This window comes from Notolabrus celidotus, chromosome 16 (genome assembly GCF_009762535.1).
Source record: "Notolabrus celidotus isolate fNotCel1 chromosome 16, fNotCel1.pri, whole genome shotgun sequence".
In the NCBI taxonomy this organism is placed as follows: Eukaryota; Metazoa; Chordata; class Actinopteri; order Labriformes; family Labridae; genus Notolabrus; species Notolabrus celidotus.
Genome location: NC_048287.1, coordinates 31,746,751 through 31,768,266, shown reverse-complemented (window position 1 = coordinate 31,768,266; position 21,516 = coordinate 31,746,751). Strand labels below are relative to the sequence as shown.

At 42.7% G+C, this 21,516-nt stretch overlaps 2 protein-coding genes across 3 annotated transcripts; both read left to right on the top strand.

Moving 5' to 3' along the window:
- Positions 1–1,451: 1,451 nt before the first annotated feature.
- On the top strand, positions 1,452–10,684 carry LOC117828352 (tenascin). The gene is made up of 12 exons (XM_034705393.1): positions 1,452–1,458; positions 2,418–2,621; positions 4,330–4,473; positions 4,819–4,938; positions 5,017–5,166; positions 6,176–6,318; positions 6,401–6,533; positions 6,612–6,763; positions 6,840–6,936; positions 9,123–9,278; positions 9,371–9,534; positions 9,636–10,684. The coding sequence occupies exons 1-12, from the start codon at positions 1,452–1,454 to the stop codon at positions 9,720–9,722; spliced, it is 1,557 nt and encodes a 518-aa protein (XP_034561284.1). The 3' UTR covers positions 9,723–10,684.
- Positions 10,685–13,565: 2,881 nt separating this feature from the next.
- LOC117828108 (LIM/homeobox protein Lhx9-like) lies at positions 13,566–21,312 on the top strand. 2 transcript variants are annotated; one of them, XM_034705100.1, is made up of 8 exons: positions 13,566–13,657; positions 13,860–14,079; positions 16,869–17,001; positions 17,127–17,329; positions 17,419–17,527; positions 17,608–17,743; positions 18,809–19,044; positions 20,099–21,312. In XM_034705100.1, exons 3-8 carry the CDS (start codon positions 16,876–16,878, stop codon positions 20,498–20,500), a joined length of 1,212 nt encoding a protein of 403 aa, XP_034560991.1. In that variant the 5' UTR covers positions 13,566–13,657; positions 13,860–14,079; positions 16,869–16,875; the 3' UTR covers positions 20,501–21,312. The 2 variants fall into 2 exon arrangements, with proteins under 2 accessions (XP_034560991.1, XP_034560992.1); XM_034705101.1 differs by lacking the exons at positions 13,566–13,657; positions 13,860–14,079 and having other exon boundaries at positions 16,519–17,001.
- Positions 21,313–21,516: the final 204 nt, after the last annotated feature.

The window sequence follows — 21,516 nt, the reverse complement described above, 5'->3', positions numbered from 1 at the left end:
AAATTGTACTTTTAAAATTAGAAAACATTCAAAGTAACTCTTCTATTTTTACTAAGTGAACGAATATTCGAAAATCATTGCCCATCTCTAGTGACTAAAGGCTGACTTATACTTATACAGCTGGGGTGGACGCGGACATGAGCTCCACATACTTGTGCGTCGATGTGTCCGTGTCGCGCTGCAATTCTCCTCCTAAACTCTAGAGGGCAGTGTGGTCTCTCTGATAGCCGGTCGCCTGCTTCCGGCCCCGCTACGATCTGTGTTTACTTTTCCACAGAGACTCAGAGCGTGTTGTGTTAATCTACAGCTGATACATGTTGCTGTTTATCATACAGACGTGATTACATGAAGAAAAGAGAGGAGGAGGTGAAATACACGGCCGATGTCCGGGATCCAAGAAGTCCTGTAAACGCAGGAAACACAATGCCGCCAAGCAGACCAATCACAGGGCTTGCAGTCCGCGTCGATTCTACGCGCAGTTACCATAGACTGTAAATAAAAATGGACAGCGTTGCTCCGCCTCTTCCTGTTGTACGGTTCTGAAGCCAAAAAATCCCTCTCCTGGGTGCCGCCATTGTGCAGCCAGACCCTGTGAAGCAAGCGGCAAACTCCGGTCTCAAACGATGAAGCCAATGCGGAAGTGATATAAACTGCAATACATCGAAAATCCGCTTGAGGCTGGCTGCAGAAACACCGGAAACCACATAGATATGAATGGGAAAAAGACGATCTTTGCAGCATTAATAAACATGTTTACAGCCTGGTTCAAAAAACAGCTTGGCCCTACAACGCTAATCTCTCTAATGGCATACACTGTACAGGGGGTGAATTTTTTTCTAACGTGACGGTTAAGAAGATATTAAGATTATGAGTTTTGCCCAAATAAGGACATGACTGACGTGACTCCCGGTCGGGAACACACAGCCATTGGCTAAGAGACTCACACTACGTCACACTCTGCCTAGTTGAGTTCCTCATTACCAATATGGCTGCTGCCGTCGATTTGCTTCAAAACAGCTCTCAGGAACAGATGGGTGACGTCACGGATACTACGTCCATATTTTATACAGTCTATGCTGTGAAGCCACTGTAATAAGCTCCGCCCTACAGCGTGACGTCACAAGACGCTGTGTGCCCTTTGACGTTTCCCTCTACGGCGGCTGTGAATCAAAGGAAACAGGAAGTAGAACCCCGTTTTTTAAACTCTAATAACTAACGAAAAAGAAAGTTTTCAGAAAAAGAGGCCTTGAACACAAAACAGTCAAATACTAACTACATATCACCACAGCATACGGATGTGAGAAACATTCATACGACGTGTATTTATTTTTTAAAGTGTGACTGCTCCCCCATTTAAATGAATGGGGGAGACGGATTTCTTGACCTATACTGCAGCCAGCCACCAGGGGGCAGACACTGCTGAAAGCTTCACCACCAGGGGAGCATCCGGCATGCTTGGTAGTTACATTTTGGAGGAGATGCTCGTCAGCTACGTGCGTAGGCCTCTGCGTAGGTACGGCAGCGACTTGAACCCCCGGCGTAGGTTACGCCATCGATTGGACGCAGAAGTATAAATAAGACTTAACCTGTTGATTATTAACCTCATTAATCGGGGGATGTTCCTCCTTACTGTCCCAACTTTTTAAAAACATGTTGCTGGCATCAAATTCATAAAGGGCATTATTTTTCATGCAATGATTTTTAAATGATCAACAAACAAATCAAAGTCTGTTTTAAGACGTCAGGAAAGCAGCAACCCTCTCTCCTTTCTCTCTGAGTTGACATCAAATGAGAGTTGAAACCAAACCTCGACGTAACAACAAATTCATTCACTGCTGCTCTGGTCTTCTCTCATTCAGGGTAAGCTAACAGCCAGCTTCACTGACACTCCTTCATCTCTCACCCAAAGCAGGGTAAGACCACGGCTGGTCTCCGTTGTTGGTCTGTCTTCAGAAAAACAAACAAAATGTACTCGACTTATTAATGCAACGTGTCTGTGTCTGGTATTACAAAGAGTCTAGTCCTCTGTTGTAATACGTACGTAAGTATCTCATGCGTTTCAGGATGCATGCATAAATGTGTTGTTTATTTGTTCAGCCTTCTTTGTTGTCTGATTTTTAACATTACGTGGTTCATGTTGTGAAAGTGTCCTCTTCTTTATTTTTGTGCTCTTCAGACTTGAAACACTTTATATTTCCAGGTTTGAGGGACCAGCTAACTGTTCACTTCACCTTTCTTTCCTCTGCTGCTGCCCAGGACCATCACCTGCCTTTGACTGTCAGAATTGATCACTGTGTGTCTGTATATGAATTGTATACTGTATATATGTTTGCACTGTACATATATACACACAAACTCATCAGAGCACTAATAGTGAACGTGTGGATGAATAAAAGTTGATGTACACACTCTGTTAGCGTCTTTTCACCTCCTTTATAAACGTCCGTCTATCGATGCTCTGACTCGCGTTCAATCATCTCTCTCGTGGTTTCCTTCAGGACCGGAGCCTCCCACCGACATAGTCTTCAGTGAGTTGACTGAAAAGTCTCTGACCGTGTCGTGGACCAAACCCAAGACTCCGGTCAGTGGCTTCAAGGTCACCTACACCCACTTGGAGGAAGGTGAGGAATGGATTTGTTAAATTCAATCTTTAGTTATAAAGCGCCAAATCCCAACAAATGTTCTCCTCAGACTCTTTCCAAACAGAGCCGGTCTAGACTGTACTCCATAGTCTATTATTAACAAAGACCCAACATCAAGACTGGATCAGATCCAGTCCCATCTTCCAGACAGGACTCAGTCTGATCTCATCTTAATCCACCATGAGCAGAGCACTTTGCAGCATTTAGCAAGTTACAGTGGCAAGGACAAACTTCCTTTAACAGGCAGAAACCTCCAGCAGGACCAGACTCATGTTAGACACACATCTGCTGAGACCGTGTTGGAGAGAGGGATAGAGGGAGGTGAAGAGAGAGAGAGATGATAGTGGGGAGACGGATAGTAGTAGTTGTGGCAGCTGGAGTCTGGACCACGTCCACAGCAGCAGAGATCCAGAGGAACCTACGAGACAAGGGAGCTCAGGGACTCCAGAAAGGTCTAAGAAAAGAGAGAAGAGAGGGAGACCAGAAGAAAGAAAAAAAGGAGAAGAAATGGTGAAGGAATGACAGAAAGAAAGGATGGAGTAAGAGAAGGAGACATAGAGGATGAAGAAACATGGAAAGAAAGAAAGAGAGAAAGAAGGAAGGAATGAAAGAGAGAAGGAAAGAAGGAAATAAAGAAAGACAGCAGGAAAGAAGGAATGGAAGGAAAAGGGGAAGAAAGAGAGAAAGAAAGAACAGAAAAGAGGAAAAGAAAGAAAGACAGCAAGAAAGTAGGGAGGGAATGAAAGAAATAAGAACAGAAAAGAGAGAAAGAACCAAAAGAATGAAAGAAAGAAGGGAAAAGAAGGAATTGAAGAAAGACAGAAGGACAGCAGAAAAGAAAGAAAGAAATGAAGGAAGAATGGAAGGAAGGAAGGAAAAAGGAATGAAAGAGAAAGGAAGAACAGAAAAGAAAGAAAGAAAGAAAGAAATAATGGGATGAAAGGAAAAGGGAAATAATGAAAGAGCAAAAAAAAAAGTATGAAAGAATGAAAAAGAAATTAAGAGAAAGAAGTAAAGAAAGCCAGAAATAAAACAAGGAAGGTCAGAAAGTAAGGAAAAAAAGAAAGAAAGGAAGAAAGAAGAATAGAAAGGACAGCAGGACCACAGGAAAGAAATAGAGAAAGAGAGAAAGAAAGAAAGAAAGAAACAAAGAAACAAAGAAACAAAGAAAGAAAGGATGAATAACAGACCCCAAAAAATGAATCTACAGCAGAGATCCAGAGGAACCTACGAGACAAGGGAGCTCAGGGACTCCAGAAAGGTCTATGGCTAGTAACTTTAATGGGACAGGAAGAGTTAAAGTGAGAGACAGGCAGAGAGAGGAGAGAGAGGGAAAGACAGGATCCCAGTGTGTCAGTCTAAGCCTATAGCAGCATAACTAAGACCTGGTCCAAGCCTGATCCAGCTCTAACTATAAGCTTTATCAAAAAGGAAAGTTGAAGCCTACTCTTAAAAGTAGAGAGGGTGTCTGCCTCCCGGACCCTGACTGGTAGATGATTCCAAAGGTCAGGGGCCTGATAACTGAAGGCTCTACCTCCCATACTACTTTTATATAACCTATTGTGATTTAGAGTCATTCATAGATTTGCGTAATGAGAAGTGTGGCTGGGTTGACTCAGATACAGGCGTGATGAAGCTGTTCTTTACGAGGACTTAGTCCAGATTAAGACTGATTGTGTCTCTTCAGGTGAGCCGGTGTCGGTGTCTGTGGACTCAGGCGACTCCAATCTCCCCCTGTCCAAGCTCTCGCCCGGGTCTACCTACGAGGTCAGCATCATCTCCGTCCTCGGACTGGACGAGAGCGATCCACTGAAGGACTCTGTCACAACTCGTAAGTCCTCCCGGTCTCTGGTGTAACTTTGATTTAATCTTTTGAGCTTTAGTATCTGCACATCGTGTCAGTTTCCCTCTGATGTGTGCAGCAGGTGTTTGATGTGGAAACAGTCTGAGTTATGACTCAGAGGAGACTCGTCCTGGATCTGATCACAGCTCTGTTTTATTTCAGAACACTTTTCTTTGTGAGATAATTCCCCTCGCTGACGGAGTAACTGTTGACTAACCAAACATCATCGTTCACACATCGTCAAATCACCTGTCTCTGTCCTTTTTACACATTCTCTGTTTACTTTGGTTCAGGTAACATAAACTCCTTTATCTCTCTCTGTCTCTCTCTTAGTCCCCGACCCCCCAACAGACCTCAGAGCTGTAAACGTCACAGACACAACCGCCTTGCTGCTGTGGCGTCCAGCGTTGGGTGCTGTTGATAAGTACGCCATCGTGTACGGAGCTGGTACAGGTGAGAGGTGGCTGAATCTAAACTTCTCTGGCTGCTTAAGATCCCCCCGTCTTTAACTTGTCCTGTATGTTGGATCAGATTCAGAGTTGAGGATCTCGGTGTCTGGAAACACAGCAGAGCATCATCTGAGCGGTCTGGAAGGATCCACCACCTACACCGTCAGAATAACCAGCCAGCTGGGCAGCCAGGAGAGCTCCGAGGCCACCACCAGCTTCACCACCACCAGAGGTCAGTACACCCAGAACTCCAACGGACGGATTCCACCAGATCCATGTCCAGACCGTCTCCGGTCCATGACAGATCCGGATCTGATAGGTTTCTATTCTAGTCAATGTGTTAACTTCCACTGGATCCGCTCTGTTGCGTTCCGGCTGCGTCTCTGTGCTTCTACCTTTAAGTGTTGTTTTTATACTGAAGGGGGTCCTAAACTAATGCAGCTGGACTCTCTGTGTCTACTCTTTTTATTAACTTTAAAATATTGAATTTACACGTCAAAATTATTTATTTTTTTATTCTTTTATTTATTTATTCATTTATTTATTCATTTATTTATTCATTTATTTATTAATTCATTTATTTATTCATTCATTTATTTATTTATTCATTTATTCATTTATTCATTCATTTATTCATTCATTTATTTATTCATTTATTTATTCATTCATTTATTTATTCATTTATTTATTCATTCATTTATTTATTCATTTATTTATTCATTTATTTATTCATTTATTTATTTATTCATTTATTTATTCATTTATTTATTCATTCATTTATTTATTTATTTATTTATTTATTTAATGATTGATTCATTTATTTATTCATTTATTTATTTATTCATTCATTTATTTATTCATTCATTTATTTATTCATTTATTCATTTATTTATTGATTCATTCATTTATTCATTCTTTTATTTTTTCATTAATTCATTAATTTATTTATTTATTGATTGATTCTTTTATTCATTTATTCATGCATTTATGTATATATTCATTTATTTATTCATTCATTCATTCATTTATCTATTTATTTATTTATATATATTTTTTTTAATTTATTATCTGAGTTTTTTTTGTCCCTTTAGATTCTTCAGTCTCAGTCGGGTGTTGTGTTTGTATTTCTATCAAAATAAAGTTGTCTCTGACTCTGATCACGTACTGGAGTGACTAAACTCAGAGAAGAAGAAGAAGAAGAAGAACTGAAGGTTTGTAACGCCTCCTCTCTTCCTCTGCAGGTTCAGGCGGAGACGGCGAAGGACCACGAGATCTTCAGGCGAGCAATGTGACTCCTCGCACCGCCATGTTGACGTGGAAGCCGCCCCTGAACCCCGTGGGAAGCTACAGACTGACGTACCAGACCGAAGACCAAGGGATGAAGGTAAAGGTTAAAACTGAAGCTCAAGATTTAAAGACGCCACAGTCATCTTTGTTAAATCCACTTCCTGTTGGTCCCTCATCAGGAGGTGATCGTGGACGCCTCGGTGACTCAGTACAACCTGAGCAGACTTTACCCCGGCTCGAAGTACTCTGTGCAGCTGCAGGCAGAGAGCGGAGGAGTGTACGGCGCCGCCATCTCCACCGAGTTCACCACGGGTAACCGCCGCTCACGTCACACGTCTCATGTTTTATAAATAACTGAGCACTAACTCCTGGTCTTCCTCTCCGTCTCAGGCCCGCTGAGGTTCCCGTTCCCCACAGACTGTTCCCAGGAGCTGCTGAACGGCATCAGGACGTCAGGAGAGCTGGAGATCTTCCCTACGGGCAAACACGGGACGACCATGATGGTTTCCTGCGACATGGAGACGGACGGAGGCGGCTGGACGGTACGCTGAAACGCTCCTCTTAGATTACAGGGACGTGGTTTTGATTGGAACCAGGTCTGAGTGTTTCTGTCTGCAGGTCTTCCAGAGGAGGAAGGACGGCTCGGTGAACTTCTTCAGGGGGTGGAAGGATTACACGAGAGGGTTCGGAGACGTGAACGGAGAGTTCTGGCTGGGTGAGACTTTCAGAAACATCGGCGGAGAGCGAATCAGAATTACTGGAGGAGTTGTCTTTAATGTGAAACACGACGTTCTCTCCAGTGTTCATTTCGTTAACGAGAACTCTGACGATAAATGTTCGTCAACGACTCATTGATCATGACGAAAACGAGACAATGACGAGCTAAAGTGCTTCACTGACGATAAAAACTCTGACCAACGTATGTTTTGAATTTGTTAACGAGACGATGATGAGACGAAAACATTAGAGGTCGACCGCCGGACATTCAAAACCCATGTTTCCCCCGCTGTGTGTCTAACCTTTCAAAATAAAAGTGCTGCCTTTATTCCCATAGATTCCTATTTATTCCCATTTATTCCCATATAGTTCCATAGATTCCTGTTTATTCCCATTAATTCCTGTTTATTCCCATAATCCCATTAGTTCTTGATTATTCCCATATTCCTGTTTATTCCCATTAATTCCCATATTCCCATTAATTCCTGTTTATTTCCATTAGTTCTTGATTATTCCCATATTCCTGTTTATTCCCATTAATTCCTGTTTATTCCCATATTCCCATTAATTCCTGTTTATTCCCATAGTCTCATTAATTCCTGTTTATTCCCATTAATTCCTGTTTATTCCCATATTCCTGTTTATTCCCATTAATTCCTGTTTATTCCCATATTCCCATTAATTCCTGTTTATTCCCAAATTCCCATTAATTCTTGTTTATTCCCATATTCCTGTTTATTCCCATTAATTCCTGTTTATTCCCATATTCCCATTAATTCCTGTTTATTCCCATATTCCCATTAATTCCTGTTTATTCCCATATTCCTGTTGATTCCCATTAATTCCTGTTTATTCCCATATTCCCATTAGTTCTTGATTATTCCCATATTCCTGTTTATTCCCATATTCCTGTTGATTCCCATATTCCTGTTGATTCCAATTAATTCCTGTTTATTCCCATATTCCCATTGATTCCTGTTTATTCCCATATTCCTGTTTATTCCCATTAATTCCTGTTTATTCCCTTTAATTCCTGTTTATTCCCATTAATTCCTGTTTATTCACATTAATTCCTGATTATTCCCATATTCCTGTTGATTCCCATTAATTCCTGTTTATTCCCATATTCCTGTTTATTCCCTTTAATTCCTGTTTATTCCCTTTAATTCCCATTTATTCCCATATCTCCATTAATTCCCATATCCCCATTAATTCCATTTTATTCTCATTAATTCCCATTTATTCCCATATTCCCATTAATTCCTGTTTATTCCCTTTAATTCCTGTTTATTCCCATTAATTCCTGTTTATTCACATTAATTCCTGATTATTCCCATATTCCTGTTTATTCCTATTAATTCCTGTTTATTCCCATATTGCCATTAATTCCTGTTTATTCCCATATTCCCATTAATTCCTGTTTATTCCCATATTCCCATTAGTTCTTGATTATTCTCATATTCCTGTTTATTCCCATTAATTCTTGTTTATTCCCATATTCCTGTTTATTCCCATTAATTCCTGTTTATTCCCATATTGCCATTAATTCCTGTTTATTCCCATATTCCCATTAATTCCTGTTTATTCCCATATTCCCATTAGTTCTTGATTATTCTCATATTCCTGTTTATTCCCATTAATCCCTGTTTATTCCCATTAATTCCTGTTTATTCCCTTTAATTCCCATTTATTCCCATATCCCCATTAATTCCCATATCCCCATTAATTCCTGTTTATTCCCTTTAATTCCCATATTCCCATTTATTCCCATATCTCCATTAATTCCTGTGGAAAGTTTCCAACTTTGAAGATTCTCAGAATTTCACACCCCACTTAACTCTCTGTCAGGTGCATTCAGGGACCGTTGTAAATGTGCAATACAGTCCTTTCATGGCATTTCTCTGTGAGTCAAGAGAATCCAAATACAGTCACAGTGGTCACAGAGAGAATGTCCTCTTTTGACTTTTCAGCAGGGCCAGGCTGAATTATTTAATTTAAGATATTACCCAAAAGTGTTAAAGGAGTGTTGACGATTTTAACTCTTGGTATAACCCTGATACTGATATCTGATCCACTACATGAATTATTTAAAGAGTGAAGATGTTTCAGCAGAAATCAAAGACTCAAACTAACTGAGCTCTAAAAGAGACGCCAAAACTAACACTGCTTCTCTCGCTCCGTCAGGACTCGATAACCTTCACAACCTGACCACCATGACCCGGATGAATCTGCGCGTCGACCTGCGAGACCAAGACGACGCGGTGTTCGCTAAATACATGACCTTTGAGGTGGCGAAGAGGAACTACAAACTGTCTGTGGGCGGGTACAGCGGCACGGCAGGTGAGAGGAGGCGGGATCTAACGGGAGCAACCGGGTGATTCAAAACGTTTCACTCCTATTTAATCAACAACGACTTCCTGTTTCCCTTTCAGGCGACTCTCTCACGTATCACAACAACCGGCTGTTCTCCACCAAAGACCGGGACCCCACGCCGTTCATCACCCGCTGCGCCATGTCGTACCGAGGAGGCTGGTGGTACAAGAACTGCCACGAAGCCAACCTCAACGGGCTCTACGGCATCGACGTCAAACACCAGGTAACCTCACGGCGGTCACGCCTGACCTCATGAACCGTCTCAGGGGAGCTTGTGGAGAACTCAGGTGTGTGTGTGTGTGTGTGTGTGTGTGTGTGTTTCAGGGAATCATCTGGACCAGCTGGAAGGGCAAAGAGCACTCCATCCAGTTCACCGAGATGAAGATGAGACCGGCGTCCTTCAGAGGATGAAGAATTAGAGGAAGAGGAGGAGGAGGAGGATGAACTGTTAAACACATGCATGGACAGCAGTGTTGTTCATTACATGTGCTCAGACACACACACACACACACACACACACACACACACTGCAGAGATGAAGTCGTATTTTTTCATTTGTATAGAGGTCAGTTATCAGTATTTTACTGTAGATTGTACAGTTTTTATCTTTACTTCTTAAAGCAGGGCTGCTCCCACTTCTTTCTCCGTATTTAAAGGGCCAGTTCACCAACATGAGAACAAAACACAGCCAGCCGCGCCCTGAGTTTAAAGGTTGATCGTAACGCTCCTGCAGATACTCGGGTATAAAGACAGAGTGTCGTTTACATGGAGCGGATGTTCGCAGCACTTTAGAGGCGACTGTCTTAATGTTCACAGAGAAGGCATCGAAGGGTTAATACGAGGCGTATAAAGGAACAGTTCCCCAAGAATGATCCAGATTATGAATTCCACTGTTTTCAATCCAGGACCAGAGCTCTAAATGGAACTGCTTGTTACATACTTTGTCCACAAGGGGGCGGCATACTCCACACAATGTTACAGAACCACACGGCTGCTTTAAAAGACAGATGTTTGATATTAACCGCTTTATGATGGATCGTCTACAACCACAGTGGCCACGGTTACATGATGTTTCTTAATTCTGAATTGAGGTTTACATGGAAAACACATTTAATCGTCTTTATTCCTCTTAAGGTCTGGGGGTTGGGAAGGGTTCTGATTGGACAGGAGTGGCGTGACGTCCTGCTTCAACTATTTCCACTTGTGTGTTTTTTACCTGGGTGGCGTCTCTGTCAGGGAAACCTCTCTCCATTAACTCGGACGCTACAGCTTTAAGAAGGTCCACATTTTGATTCTTCTGTCCATCAACTCTTTTCATGATATCCATTTCTTCTAAGGCTCCTGTTAAATAAATAGTCTCAGCTCGAGTCCAACGCTTGCTTCGGGCGGCCATCTTGGAATATGTGTGTCATGGCGACAGGGCAAGGGAGCGAGCATGCTCAGAACGACCGGGATTAATTTAAAGTGGAATGAACGTATACAAGGCAAGGCGGCTTTATTTGTATAGAGCATTTCATACATGAGGGCAACTCAATGTGCTTTACATTAAAACATTAACAGCATTGGAAACATTCAGAGCATAAAAGAACATAATTAAAATGACAAATATAATAAAACAAATAAAATATATTAAAAGTACATTTAAAATTTGCTTTTAAAGTGAGTTAAAATGAGTTAAGATAGGAAGGCAGTGGGAAATAAAAAGGTCTTAGTCTTTGATTTTAAAGAGGTGAGAGTTGGAGCAGACCTGCAGCTTTCAGGGAGTGTGTTCCAGATATGTGGAGCATAATGACTAAACGCTGCTTCACCATGTTTCCTTCTGACTCTAGGGACTGAAAGCAGACCAGGACCTGATGACCTCAGAGGTCCAGGTGGTTCATGCAGTAGCAGCAGATCAGCCTAAACCAGGGGTGTCAAACTCATTTCAGTTAAGGGGCCACACACAGCCCAAGTTGATCTGAAGTGGGCCGGACCAGTAAAATCATTACATAATAACCTATAAATAACGACAACTTTACATTTTTCCCTTTGTTTTAGTGCAAAATAGTACAAGTATGTGCTGAAAATGTAATCAACTATCTTTCTACAAAAACAGTTCTCCATGATGAGTCTCATAGTGGAGCAGAACATTTTACTCTTTAAACACTGAAACCTGCTGCAAACACACCAAACAAGTTATCAATTCACCTGACACAGAGTGTCATTTTTACTGCAAAAGAACAGAGAGATTATAATAATGAAGAAGGTAAAGTTGGCTATCCTGGACCCCTCAGCTACGAAAGGAACTGTTTGCTTGGTGGACAGTGTTGTATGCAGGGGTGTTGTGCTAGTGTTAGTAGTTAGTGGATCATCTTATAGTGCTCTAAAAAGACTTAATGAATCTCAACCAGATTATGCAAACAGCAAGTCATCTATTTTCTCACTTTGAGAAAAAAGTCCCGGGAAAAAGTGCTGTTCAGGTGCACTACATCAGCACTATGATTGTATGCGACCCTCAGAGGACAAATTTAAAATAGTAGTTACTTTTATTGAAAATTTGCAGTTAATGTCTAATCTGTAATTTTTTCACTTTGCAAAGTCGTTCTGTGGGCCAGATTGCAACCTCTGGCGGGCCGGTTTTGGCCCGCGGGCCGCATGTTTGACACCCCTGGCCTAAACCATTCAGGTCTTTATAAACCATCAGCAGGATTTTACATGATCGAGGAATTAATCAATTCAGATTTAAAATCAGAATAAATCAGACACTTACTTTGGATTTAAGTTTAATTTGGAATGGTCTCTCTCATTCTGAATCAGGTCTTTACAAGGTCATTTTTAATCTTTTTAAAGAGGATTTAATTTTTATTCTGAATTAAAGAAGAATTAAAAGTCTCATGGAAACGTAGACAGTGTCTCCTTTATTTACTGAAGCCCTTCAAATTCCACCAGATCTGTGTCCGGTCCGTCTCCGATCCGTCACAGCACCAGATCTGATAGGTTTCTATTCTAGTCAATGTGTTAACTTCAACTGGATCCGCTCCGTTGCAGAGTCCAGTCCGGCAGGTCTGAGTCCTCCGGATCAGATACACAAGACTTCTATGTTTGCCTGATGCCGGAGCACGACGCATCAATCTCAACAGAGCAGATGGAGCGGGACAGGAAGTCAGGTTTCACCAAAACAAAATGAAAACATCCGGTTAATTTTCAGAATAAAAGACTCTGTGTTATCACCAGATCGTATTTCACTTAACTACAACAACAAACCAAAGTCATGATGAGAGGAGCCAGGCCTGGAGTCAACAGGTCAGAGGTTTTCAGAGGACCAGAAAGACAACATGGATGAGGAGAGGAGGAGGAGGAGGATCCTTGATTCAGGGATTACCGCGGGGAAAACCTCGGTCACATGACTCCAGCTGTCCGGAGGTCCTGCTCCTTGGATCAGAGACAGATCGGACAGGGATCTGGTGGAAGTCTGATGTGGGATCAGGGTCACCCAATCTGACTCAAAAGTTTCTAACAGCCTGAATCCAGATCAGACTTGTAAACCCATCCAATGTTTTAATCTTTTTGGTCTTTTGAGCGACCCATCTTCAAGATTTAATCTAATCTGGTCGTGGTTTTCTGATCAGATTACTCTCAAACGACTTAAAGAATCAGAACCATGACACTCCTCGATCCGGCCTGTGGAGAGGGACACAAAGAATCTCAGATTAAAGAAGCCACAGCCAGACTCAGACCAGGTACAGGTACAGAGCAGTCTCTCAGGAAAAGACAGATAGATAAAGAGCAGGAACGTGGACACACATCAGTCCTTAACAGGGAATAAAGAGCACTCAGATTCCAGTTTGTCACATGATCTTTCACTCAAACATGTGAACTCTTCACAGAGTGAAGAACAGCCTCGTTAGAAGCTCCATGTTTTATTTAAATTGAGATGTCTGTGTTTTCTCCACCAATGAACGGAGCTCTTAAAGAAACAGGGGGTATGATTTTGAAGCTCTCTTAGTGTCACTGCGTGGACTCTGTTTCAGCTGCTCGACTGCTCGACAGCTCGGCAGCGCCCCCTGCTGTCCGCTCTGAGCGATGGAGAGATGTTGTGGTTGAACTTCTTTTTGTAAATCCCTCTCTGTTTTTTTACTCCTCTCTTCGATGAGCTGCCTTAAAGAATATGATAATAAAAGGATTGAAAACTAAATCTGCAGACTCCCTTTGTTTGGTGTGGAAGAAGACAAAGACTCTCACTTCCTCCTCCTCCTCCTGACTCTTCTTCTTCTTCTTCTTCTTCTTCTTCTTTTAATCAAACTGATCAGTTTCTTCTTCTGCGTTTGGTTTTGAAGCAGGACAGAGTCACCTTGAAGAGACGCCAGGTGAGACCGATCTGTCCTCGTCTTCGTCTGATCCCAGAAGTCCTTTTTTTATTTTTAATTGATCCCAAAGGTGCAGCTCCTCCCTCCTCTCTGCGCACCAGGCGGCCAATCAGAGGCCTCCCTACCTGTGCTCCGAGCCACCTGGGCCTCTTGTTTACAGGTGTGTGTGTGTGTGTGTGCGTGTGTGTGTGGAACGTTGCAGCGGGGACAGGTGCTGATGCTGCTGTCAGGTCAGATGCTGTGACCGGTTTCAGGTAAGAGAAACTGATCCAGGACAGCTGGAGGAGAGAGAGAGCGCTCAGGTGGGCGAGCAGAGGTGAATCTGAAAAGGTGTGAAGAAGAGGAAGTGTTTTTCTTCAGGTGTGAGAGGTTCAACAGAGCGCGCTCAGAGGGAACAAACCAGGAGTCTCTGCACAGCACAGGTAAGCTCCTCTTTACGTTCTCCTCCTCATTCCCCCTCATTTTATTTCCCTCCTCCTGACACACCTTTATCAGAAAGCTTTTATTCTGTCTCATTTTTAATGCTTAACCTTTCCACTTCTATTGTTTTTGAGAAGCACTTTGTCACTTTTATTTAAAATTGCTATTCAAATAAAATTATTATTACTATGTTCAGAATATTCCACGCCATCTTAACTCTTTTGGTGCATTTGTGCATTTCTTATTTGCAAATGAGAAGCATATTTATTTATTTTTGTGCACTTTAAAAAAATAAATCTTAAAAAGGAAAAATACAAATTATGTTTGTACACTTGTACGTGTTGAAAAGGGATTAAATTGGAATAATAATATTTTTTAGATAATGCTCCATCAACTTGTAATATAATAAAATGAAATAAATAAATAAAATAAGCAAATAAAAATAACAAAATGTTTAAAAATAGAATATTGTAAATGGATGGCTACACATTTAAAAAAATCAATAATTCAACTAAATTGAAAAAATTAAAATTAAACAATTAAAAATGAAATAGATACAAAATAAAGGATTTAATTAAACTCAAATTTAGAAATAAAAATTTAACAAAAACGCTTAATAAAAAAAAAGTAAATAACTGGTGGTGAATATATACACACCACTGTCCCCTGTACTCTCAGCTGAACTGGCCTTCACAGAAACACTGGTTTCTATTCATTTACAAACCCCTCACTGGTGAAACCCCGTTATATCTACAGTCACTGATCAAACTTCACAGCACAAACCGGAGCCTGCGCTCAAGTAGCCTTATCAAACTCACCCCACCCAAAACCCAGACCTCCTTTGGTCGCACCTCCTTCCAGTTTTTCACTGCAAATGACTGAAATCACCTTCAACAATCCCTGAAGCTGACCTCTCTCATTCCACTCGCCACTTTCAAAAACGTATTACATCCTATAACTCAACATCACTGCCATGCTTTTAGATTGCTTTTCAATCTTTATCTCAATCAATCAATCTTTATTTGTATAGCGCCAAATCACAACAAACGTTATCTCAAGACGCTTTTACAAACATAGGAGGTCTAGACCACTCTATGTCAAATTATGAACAGAGACCCAACACCAAGACAGGGTAAGACTCAGTCTGACCCCACCTTAATCCGCAGTATTTAGCTAGTTACAGTGGAGAGGACAAACTTCCTTTTAACAGGCAGAAACCTCCAGCAGGACCAGACTCATGTTAGACAGCCATCATGCCTCGACTGAGTTGGGTCTGGAAAGACAGATAGAGGGGAGTAAGAGAGAGAGGTGATAGTGATGAGACGAGTCGTAGAAGCTGTCGCCGCTGGAGTCCAGCACGTCCGTATCAGCTGGAGTCCAGATCGTCCGCAGCAGGAGGACGTCTACGGCAGCTCAGAGGAATCTACGAGACAAGGGAGCTCAGGGACTCCAGAAAGGTCTATGGTTAGTAACTTTAATGGGACAGGAAGAGTTAAAGTAAGTGATGAAGGGGTTGGGGGGGAAGGGGGTGAGCTAGGATCCCAGTGTGTCAGTGTGCCAGTTCCCCCGGCAGTCTAGGCCTATAGCAGCATGACAAAAGCTGGTCCAAGCCTGATCCAGCTCTAACTATAAGCTTTATCAAAAAGGAAAGTTTGAAGCCTACTCTTAAAAGTAGAGAGGGTGTCTGCCTCCCGGACCCTGACTGGTAGATGATTCCAAAGGAGAGGGGCCTGATGACTGAAGGCTCTACCTCCCACACTTTTAAGTTGTTCACTGCTGTCATATGTTTGTATTGTATTATTCTGTCTCTAAGCCTCTCTGTTTTTTGTTTTGTTTTTATTTATTGTCATGCCACCTGTGTTGCCTTCTCGCCCAGGTCGTTATTGCAAATGAGAATTGGTTCTTAATTAACTCACCTGGTTAAATAAAGGTTAAAAACATTAATAAGAAAAAAGGAAGAAATAAAAATATTTAAATGGAATAGATGACATTAATTAAAAAAATCTGTTTACAACAAAATCAATACACAAAATAAAATAAATACATATAATTATTTGAATATATTAAAAATAGACATAAATAAATACAGAAAACAAAACGTTCATATTTCAAATAAATACTTTAAATTTAATTTAAATAACGGAATAAAATAAAAATGGAAATTTTTTAGAATATTTTTATAATATATTATTTAATTATCTTAAAGCTCCTGTGAGGAGATTCCAGCTGCTGATTAAACAGGATTAAATCAACACTGATGCTTCTCCTTGATTTTTAAAAGCAAACAAAACAATCAGAAAGAACATTAATATTTATTTAATGTTGTTCTTAGTGCTCGTCACAGCTGAAGCAGGGTAGGTGGCCGACGAGGGGGCAGACGGCACGTCGCTTACACTGCCTTTAAATATTCTCAGACGTTTAAATCAAGATTATATGAAAGTTATTGTCTGAAAATACGTCTCACACATTTACAAGATCAGCAAAATCAACACAAGCTGAGAGTTACACACAGAAGTTTTAACCCTTCACCCTTCATGAGGACACCAACCTGTAAATGTAACGTGAAAGTCCTTAAACCAGACTAAGAGTCCCTTTAAGACCCTGTTTCTATGACTTTGTGATTCGCCCTTCAGACAGAGTTCCACGCCGCACTCAGAGAACCTGTTTGTCTCACGTGTTTCCTCTCTCTGGTTTTTTAATAGACTCGTTGAATGAGTCTGTTTTTGGATCTCTAATGAGGGACGTGATTAACCTCCTGATAATTACCCCTCCTCCTCCTCTGCCTCCTCAGGACAATCATGATGTCGCCAGACGGCCCGGCCCTCGAGGACCTGCTTTATGGTGGTGACCTTGGTGATGAGGCAAAGGGGGAGGAGCTAAATCACGTCCCTGGGGTGTCAGAGGAAGGAGCTGCTGCAGAGGATGTGAGTTTTACAGTTCAGGGGTTTATTTCTTTGTTTTTTATTTATCTGTTTCTTGTTGTTTTCTTTATTGTGATGTTTAAAATAAAAGTGTTGCTCTCTAAATCTCTCTCTCTGGATCCGTCCAGACTCCGGCAGCCGTGTCCTTCCACGAGCCGGTTACGTGTGCCGGCTGTGGCGAGCAGGTGTGCGACCGTTTCTTCCTGCTGGCGGTGGGCCAGGTGTGGCACGGCGCCTGCCTACGGTGCAGCCAGTGTCACTGCGAGCTCCAGGCGCACCCCTCGCTTTACTGGAGGGACGGGAACATCTACTGCCAACAGGACTACTGCAGGTCAGAGGGTTCTTCAACATATTTGACCCCCCCCCTAAAATCTCTCTGCTCCCAGAATCTGACGGAGGTTTCTCTTCCCTCCCCGTCAGGCTGTTTGGAAGCGGTCAGTGCACACGCTGCTTACAGCCGATCCCCGCCTCAGCGCTGGTCATGAGGTCCGGGGAGCTGACCTTTCACCCTCACTGCTTCTCCTGTCAGGTACCTCAAACTTTCTAAGTTCATGGAGCTGTATTTCTACGTAGTTAAACGTTTCCTCACCTTGTCTGATGGTTTTGCAGGAGTGTGATGTAAAACTGATACCAGGGAACCTGTACTGCGTGCAGGGCCAGAGCCTGTACTGCCAGTCTCACTACCATGAAGACAGGAGTGTCTCGCTGTCCCACGATCTCCAGCCGGAACAAAACCCGACAGAAGGTGAGAGCGGCGTGTGTGTTCACGTCTTTCTCTACTTGTGTTTAACATGAAAACTACTTCCTGTTCCTGCTCCTCAGCAGAAAACCTGACCTGAGTCAAGCCGGTCCACATCAAAGAGACAAGGGAGCACAAAACCCTCTCTAGGAGAGAGAGCTAAGAGCTTGAACCAGACTCATGTTAGACACACATCTGCTGAGACCGTGTTGGAGAGAGGGATAGAGGGAGGTGAAGAGAGAGAGAGAGATGATAGTGGGGAGACGGATAGTAGTAGTTGTAGCAGCTGGAGTCTGGCACGTCCACAGCAGCAGAGATCCAGAGGAACCTACGAGACAAGGGAGCTCAGGGACTCCAGAAAGGTCTAAGAAAAGAGAGAAGAGAGGGAGACCAGAAGAAAGAAAAAGAGGAGAATAAATGGGGAAAGAATGACAGAAGGAAAGGACGGGATAAGAAAAGGAGACAAAGGATGAAGAAACATGGAAAGAAAGAAAGAAAGAAAGAAAGAAAGAAAGAAAGAAAGAAAGAAAGAAAGAAAGAAGGAAAGAAAGAAAGAAAGAAAGAAAGAAAGAAAGAAAGAAAGAAAGAAAGAAAGAAAGAAAGAAAGAAAGAAAGGATGAATAACAGACCCCAAAAAAGGAATCTACAGCAGAGATCCAGAGGAACCTACGAGACAAGGGAGCTCAGGGACTCCAGAAAGGTCTATGGTTAGTAACTTTAATGGGACAGGAAGAGTTAAAGTGAGAGACAGGCAGAGAGAGGAGAGAGAGGGAAAGACAGGATCCCAGTGTGTCAGTCTAAGCCTATAGCAGCATAACTAAGACCTGATCCAAGCCTGATCCAGGTCTAACTATACGCTTTATCAAAAAGGAAAGTTTGAAGCCTGCTCTTAAAAGTAGAGAGGGTGTCTGCCTCCCGGACCCTGACTGGTAGATGATTCCAAAGGAGAGGGGCCTGATAACTGAAGGCTCTACCTCCCATACTACTTTTAGAGACTTTAGGTGTCATGTGCATGCTGGGAGCTTAAACATGATGTGTTTCCTAACACACTACTAATGTTTATGTTGGAAGCAGCTCAAAATCCTGCCTCAGGCGAAGGGGAGGAGTCTGTCAGCAGCCCTGAGCCACGATTGGACGACGTCGGAGCAGGTGGGAGGCACCGCAGGCGGACAAAGAGAATCAGGACTTGTTTCCGCAGCGAGCAGCTCAGAGCGCTGGAGATGTATTTCGCCCAGAAACACAACCCGGATGGGAAAGACTGGACCTGCCTCGCACACAAAACCGGTCTGCCCAAGAGAGTCCTGCAGGTACGAAATACAAGATCCAGATTTACCAAGTGTTACTGCGCTGTGTCCCGCTGTGGACGGGGTTCATTTAGATAATTATGGCCCACAGCTCAAAAAAATCCAGCAGAACAAACACCACGTCTCTCTCAGTCTAGTTCCCAATCACTGACACAAGGAGAACGTCTCTGCTGAAACGGCGTGCAGAGAAAGAAAAGTCAAATCAAGACCTTTGGGGAGCTTCACAGGAAGTAGACTGAGGCTGGAGTCAGAGCATCAAGAGCCACGGCGCACAGACGTCTTCAGGAGAGAGACTACACCTGTCACTTTCTTCATATCGAGACACTCCTGAACCTGAGACCACGTCAGAAGAGTCTTACGTGGGCTAAAAAATAACTGGGCTTCTTCTAAGTGGTCCAGAATCTGAATTGTTTGAGGTCCAGTGCCGTGACAAGCTTTATAGAGATGCTGATTTCATTGTCCGGCCAAACATAGCACCTGCCGACAACGCCAAAACTTTCACATGTTACAGTGCTTGATTGGCCCGCCAGCTCCCCTGATCTGAACTCCATAGAGACTCTGTGGGATGCTTGTCCAGAGGAAGATGAGAAACCAGCTGAAGGTGGAGGCAGAGGTACAAGCTAATGGCCTCATGCGGCGCCACATTAATGCAGGAAGTCGTCGTAAAGAAGCCCCAACAAAGTACTGAGTGTATAGATGTGCGTACTTGAGAGACTGGATTCCTTATTTTCATGAGCTGTGAGCCATAATCAACAAAAAGGGGCGTCTTTTGCAAAGTAAAGCCATGAAACTTTCAAAATAAAGTTTAAACCTTCGTCGTTTAGAATTCTTTAAATGAGACCTTCTTAAGTGGCTCAAATATGTTTCTCCTAAATATTTTCCAAAGCGGTACGTAGCTTAGCTTCAATCCCAGAGCTTTGGCTGACATCTCCAACAGGGCCTTACCCGCCATCTTTTCTTTGTACCATTAATAAAACCAGATCCAGACCCTTTTAATTAATACACTGTCCCTTTAAGAAACATCTTTATGGACTTCTTTCCCCGCCCTCTCTCTCAGGTGTGGTTTCAAAACGCTCGGGCCAAACTGAGGCGCTCCCTCACCGCTGACGACTCACAGGTGAACTCCCTTTCCGCTCCATCGAGCGGTTCCTCCATGGCGGCAGGGTCCCCGCCCCTGACCTGCTCCCCGACCGACCAGTCCCAGCCTTTCCCCGGCAGCACCATCGACCACCTGCAGCTCTCCCTGCTGACCGCTCCGCTCAGCGACCAGCCTGCGAGTCCGGTGACAAACCGGCAACATGAGCTGCTACAGAACGCCGACTTCTTCCTGGACTACGACTCCCAGAATGCACCGGGGTGCGTCTCTTCTCTGGAGGCCTACGAGGACTTTGGAGAGGCCATAGGAGCAGTTGATGGAAAAGATGATCCTGATAGTTCTTTTAGACCACATTACTGCTAGTCTAGAGTCCGATCATTTCATGACATAGATTTTCAAAATAAGAGAAAGTTTAAAACTGTTCTCTTTAGTTCCTCAGGGTTTATGTTCCTCCTGGAGTGACAGTGAAGCTAGCGACTAGCTATAAGCGATGTCTTAGTTCGTTAAATTCCTCAGAGTAACGCCCTTCATCTGTTCCTGGTGAGTCCCAGTTTCACGGTATAAAGTACGTCACATGGAGTCTTTCTTTCAGCGGTATGAACCAGGAGAAAAACTAGTACTTGAGGGGGTTTTGCTTGTAATTAAGAGGTCTTAAGTTTGCTGAAATAACATCATGAAGCAGATTTGTAAAAAGTAAAAAGTCAAGTGTTGTCTTTTAAATGTTTGTTTGTCGCTCAGGTTGAATTTTAACTGCACTTTCATGCAGAACAAAAAAATAAACTGAACCAGGACTGCTCATAAGAACCAGTATGTCGGGACAGTGGAGTGTGTTTTGCCTGCTTTTGCTCTCCTCACAGTCTTGCACACACTAAAGCCTGCTGATGCATTGCTGGTTAAAACTACAAAGAGACTACAGACAAACCTGAGCACTTCCTGTACCAGAGCCCTCGAGTACAGACTCTACATGTTCTAATCTATAAATAGAGATTAGGTTTGCATCAGCTGCTGACTCAAAATGAAACCACCAAACAGTCTGATCTTGTCACTGTAACTAGAACACTTTCGGTTTAGAGCTGGGCTGAATTGTTGTACTCTATTTGAACAGGAAGTAGATGCTGAGATCACGTGTCTTACCTCAGTTTCCTCTCTTTGAATAAACCATCGACTGTTTCCACTCAGTCCTGATCTCCAAGTACTTATTCGTCTGAGTCAAATCCCAACAAACGTTCTCCTCAGACTCTTTCCAAACAGAGCCGGTCTAGACCGTACTCTATGTCTATTATTAACAAAGACCCAACATCAGGACCGGATCAGATCCAGTCCCATCTTCCAGACAGGACTCAGTCTGATCTCATCTTAATCCACCATGAGCAGAGCAC

Bases quoted from the DNA above. Each gene is read 5' to 3' on its own strand.
- LOC117828352 (XM_034705393.1), top strand. The intron at 2,622-4,329 runs GTGAGGAATGGA...GTGTCTCTTCAG, and splicing joins CTACACCCACTTGGAGGAAG to GTGAGCCGGTGTCGGTGTCT. The intron at 9,279-9,370 runs GTGAGAGGAGGC...TTTCCCTTTCAG, and splicing joins CGGGTACAGCGGCACGGCAG to GCGACTCTCTCACGTATCAC.
- LOC117828108 (XM_034705100.1), top strand. From the start codon at position 16,876: ATGATGTCGCCAGACGGCCCGGCCCTCGAGGACCTGCTTTATGGTGGT. The intron at 17,528-17,607 runs GTACCTCAAACT...ATGGTTTTGCAG, and splicing joins CTCACTGCTTCTCCTGTCAG to GAGTGTGATGTAAAACTGAT. The intron at 17,744-18,808 runs GTGAGAGCGGCG...TTATGTTGGAAG, and splicing joins GGAACAAAACCCGACAGAAG to CAGCTCAAAATCCTGCCTCA.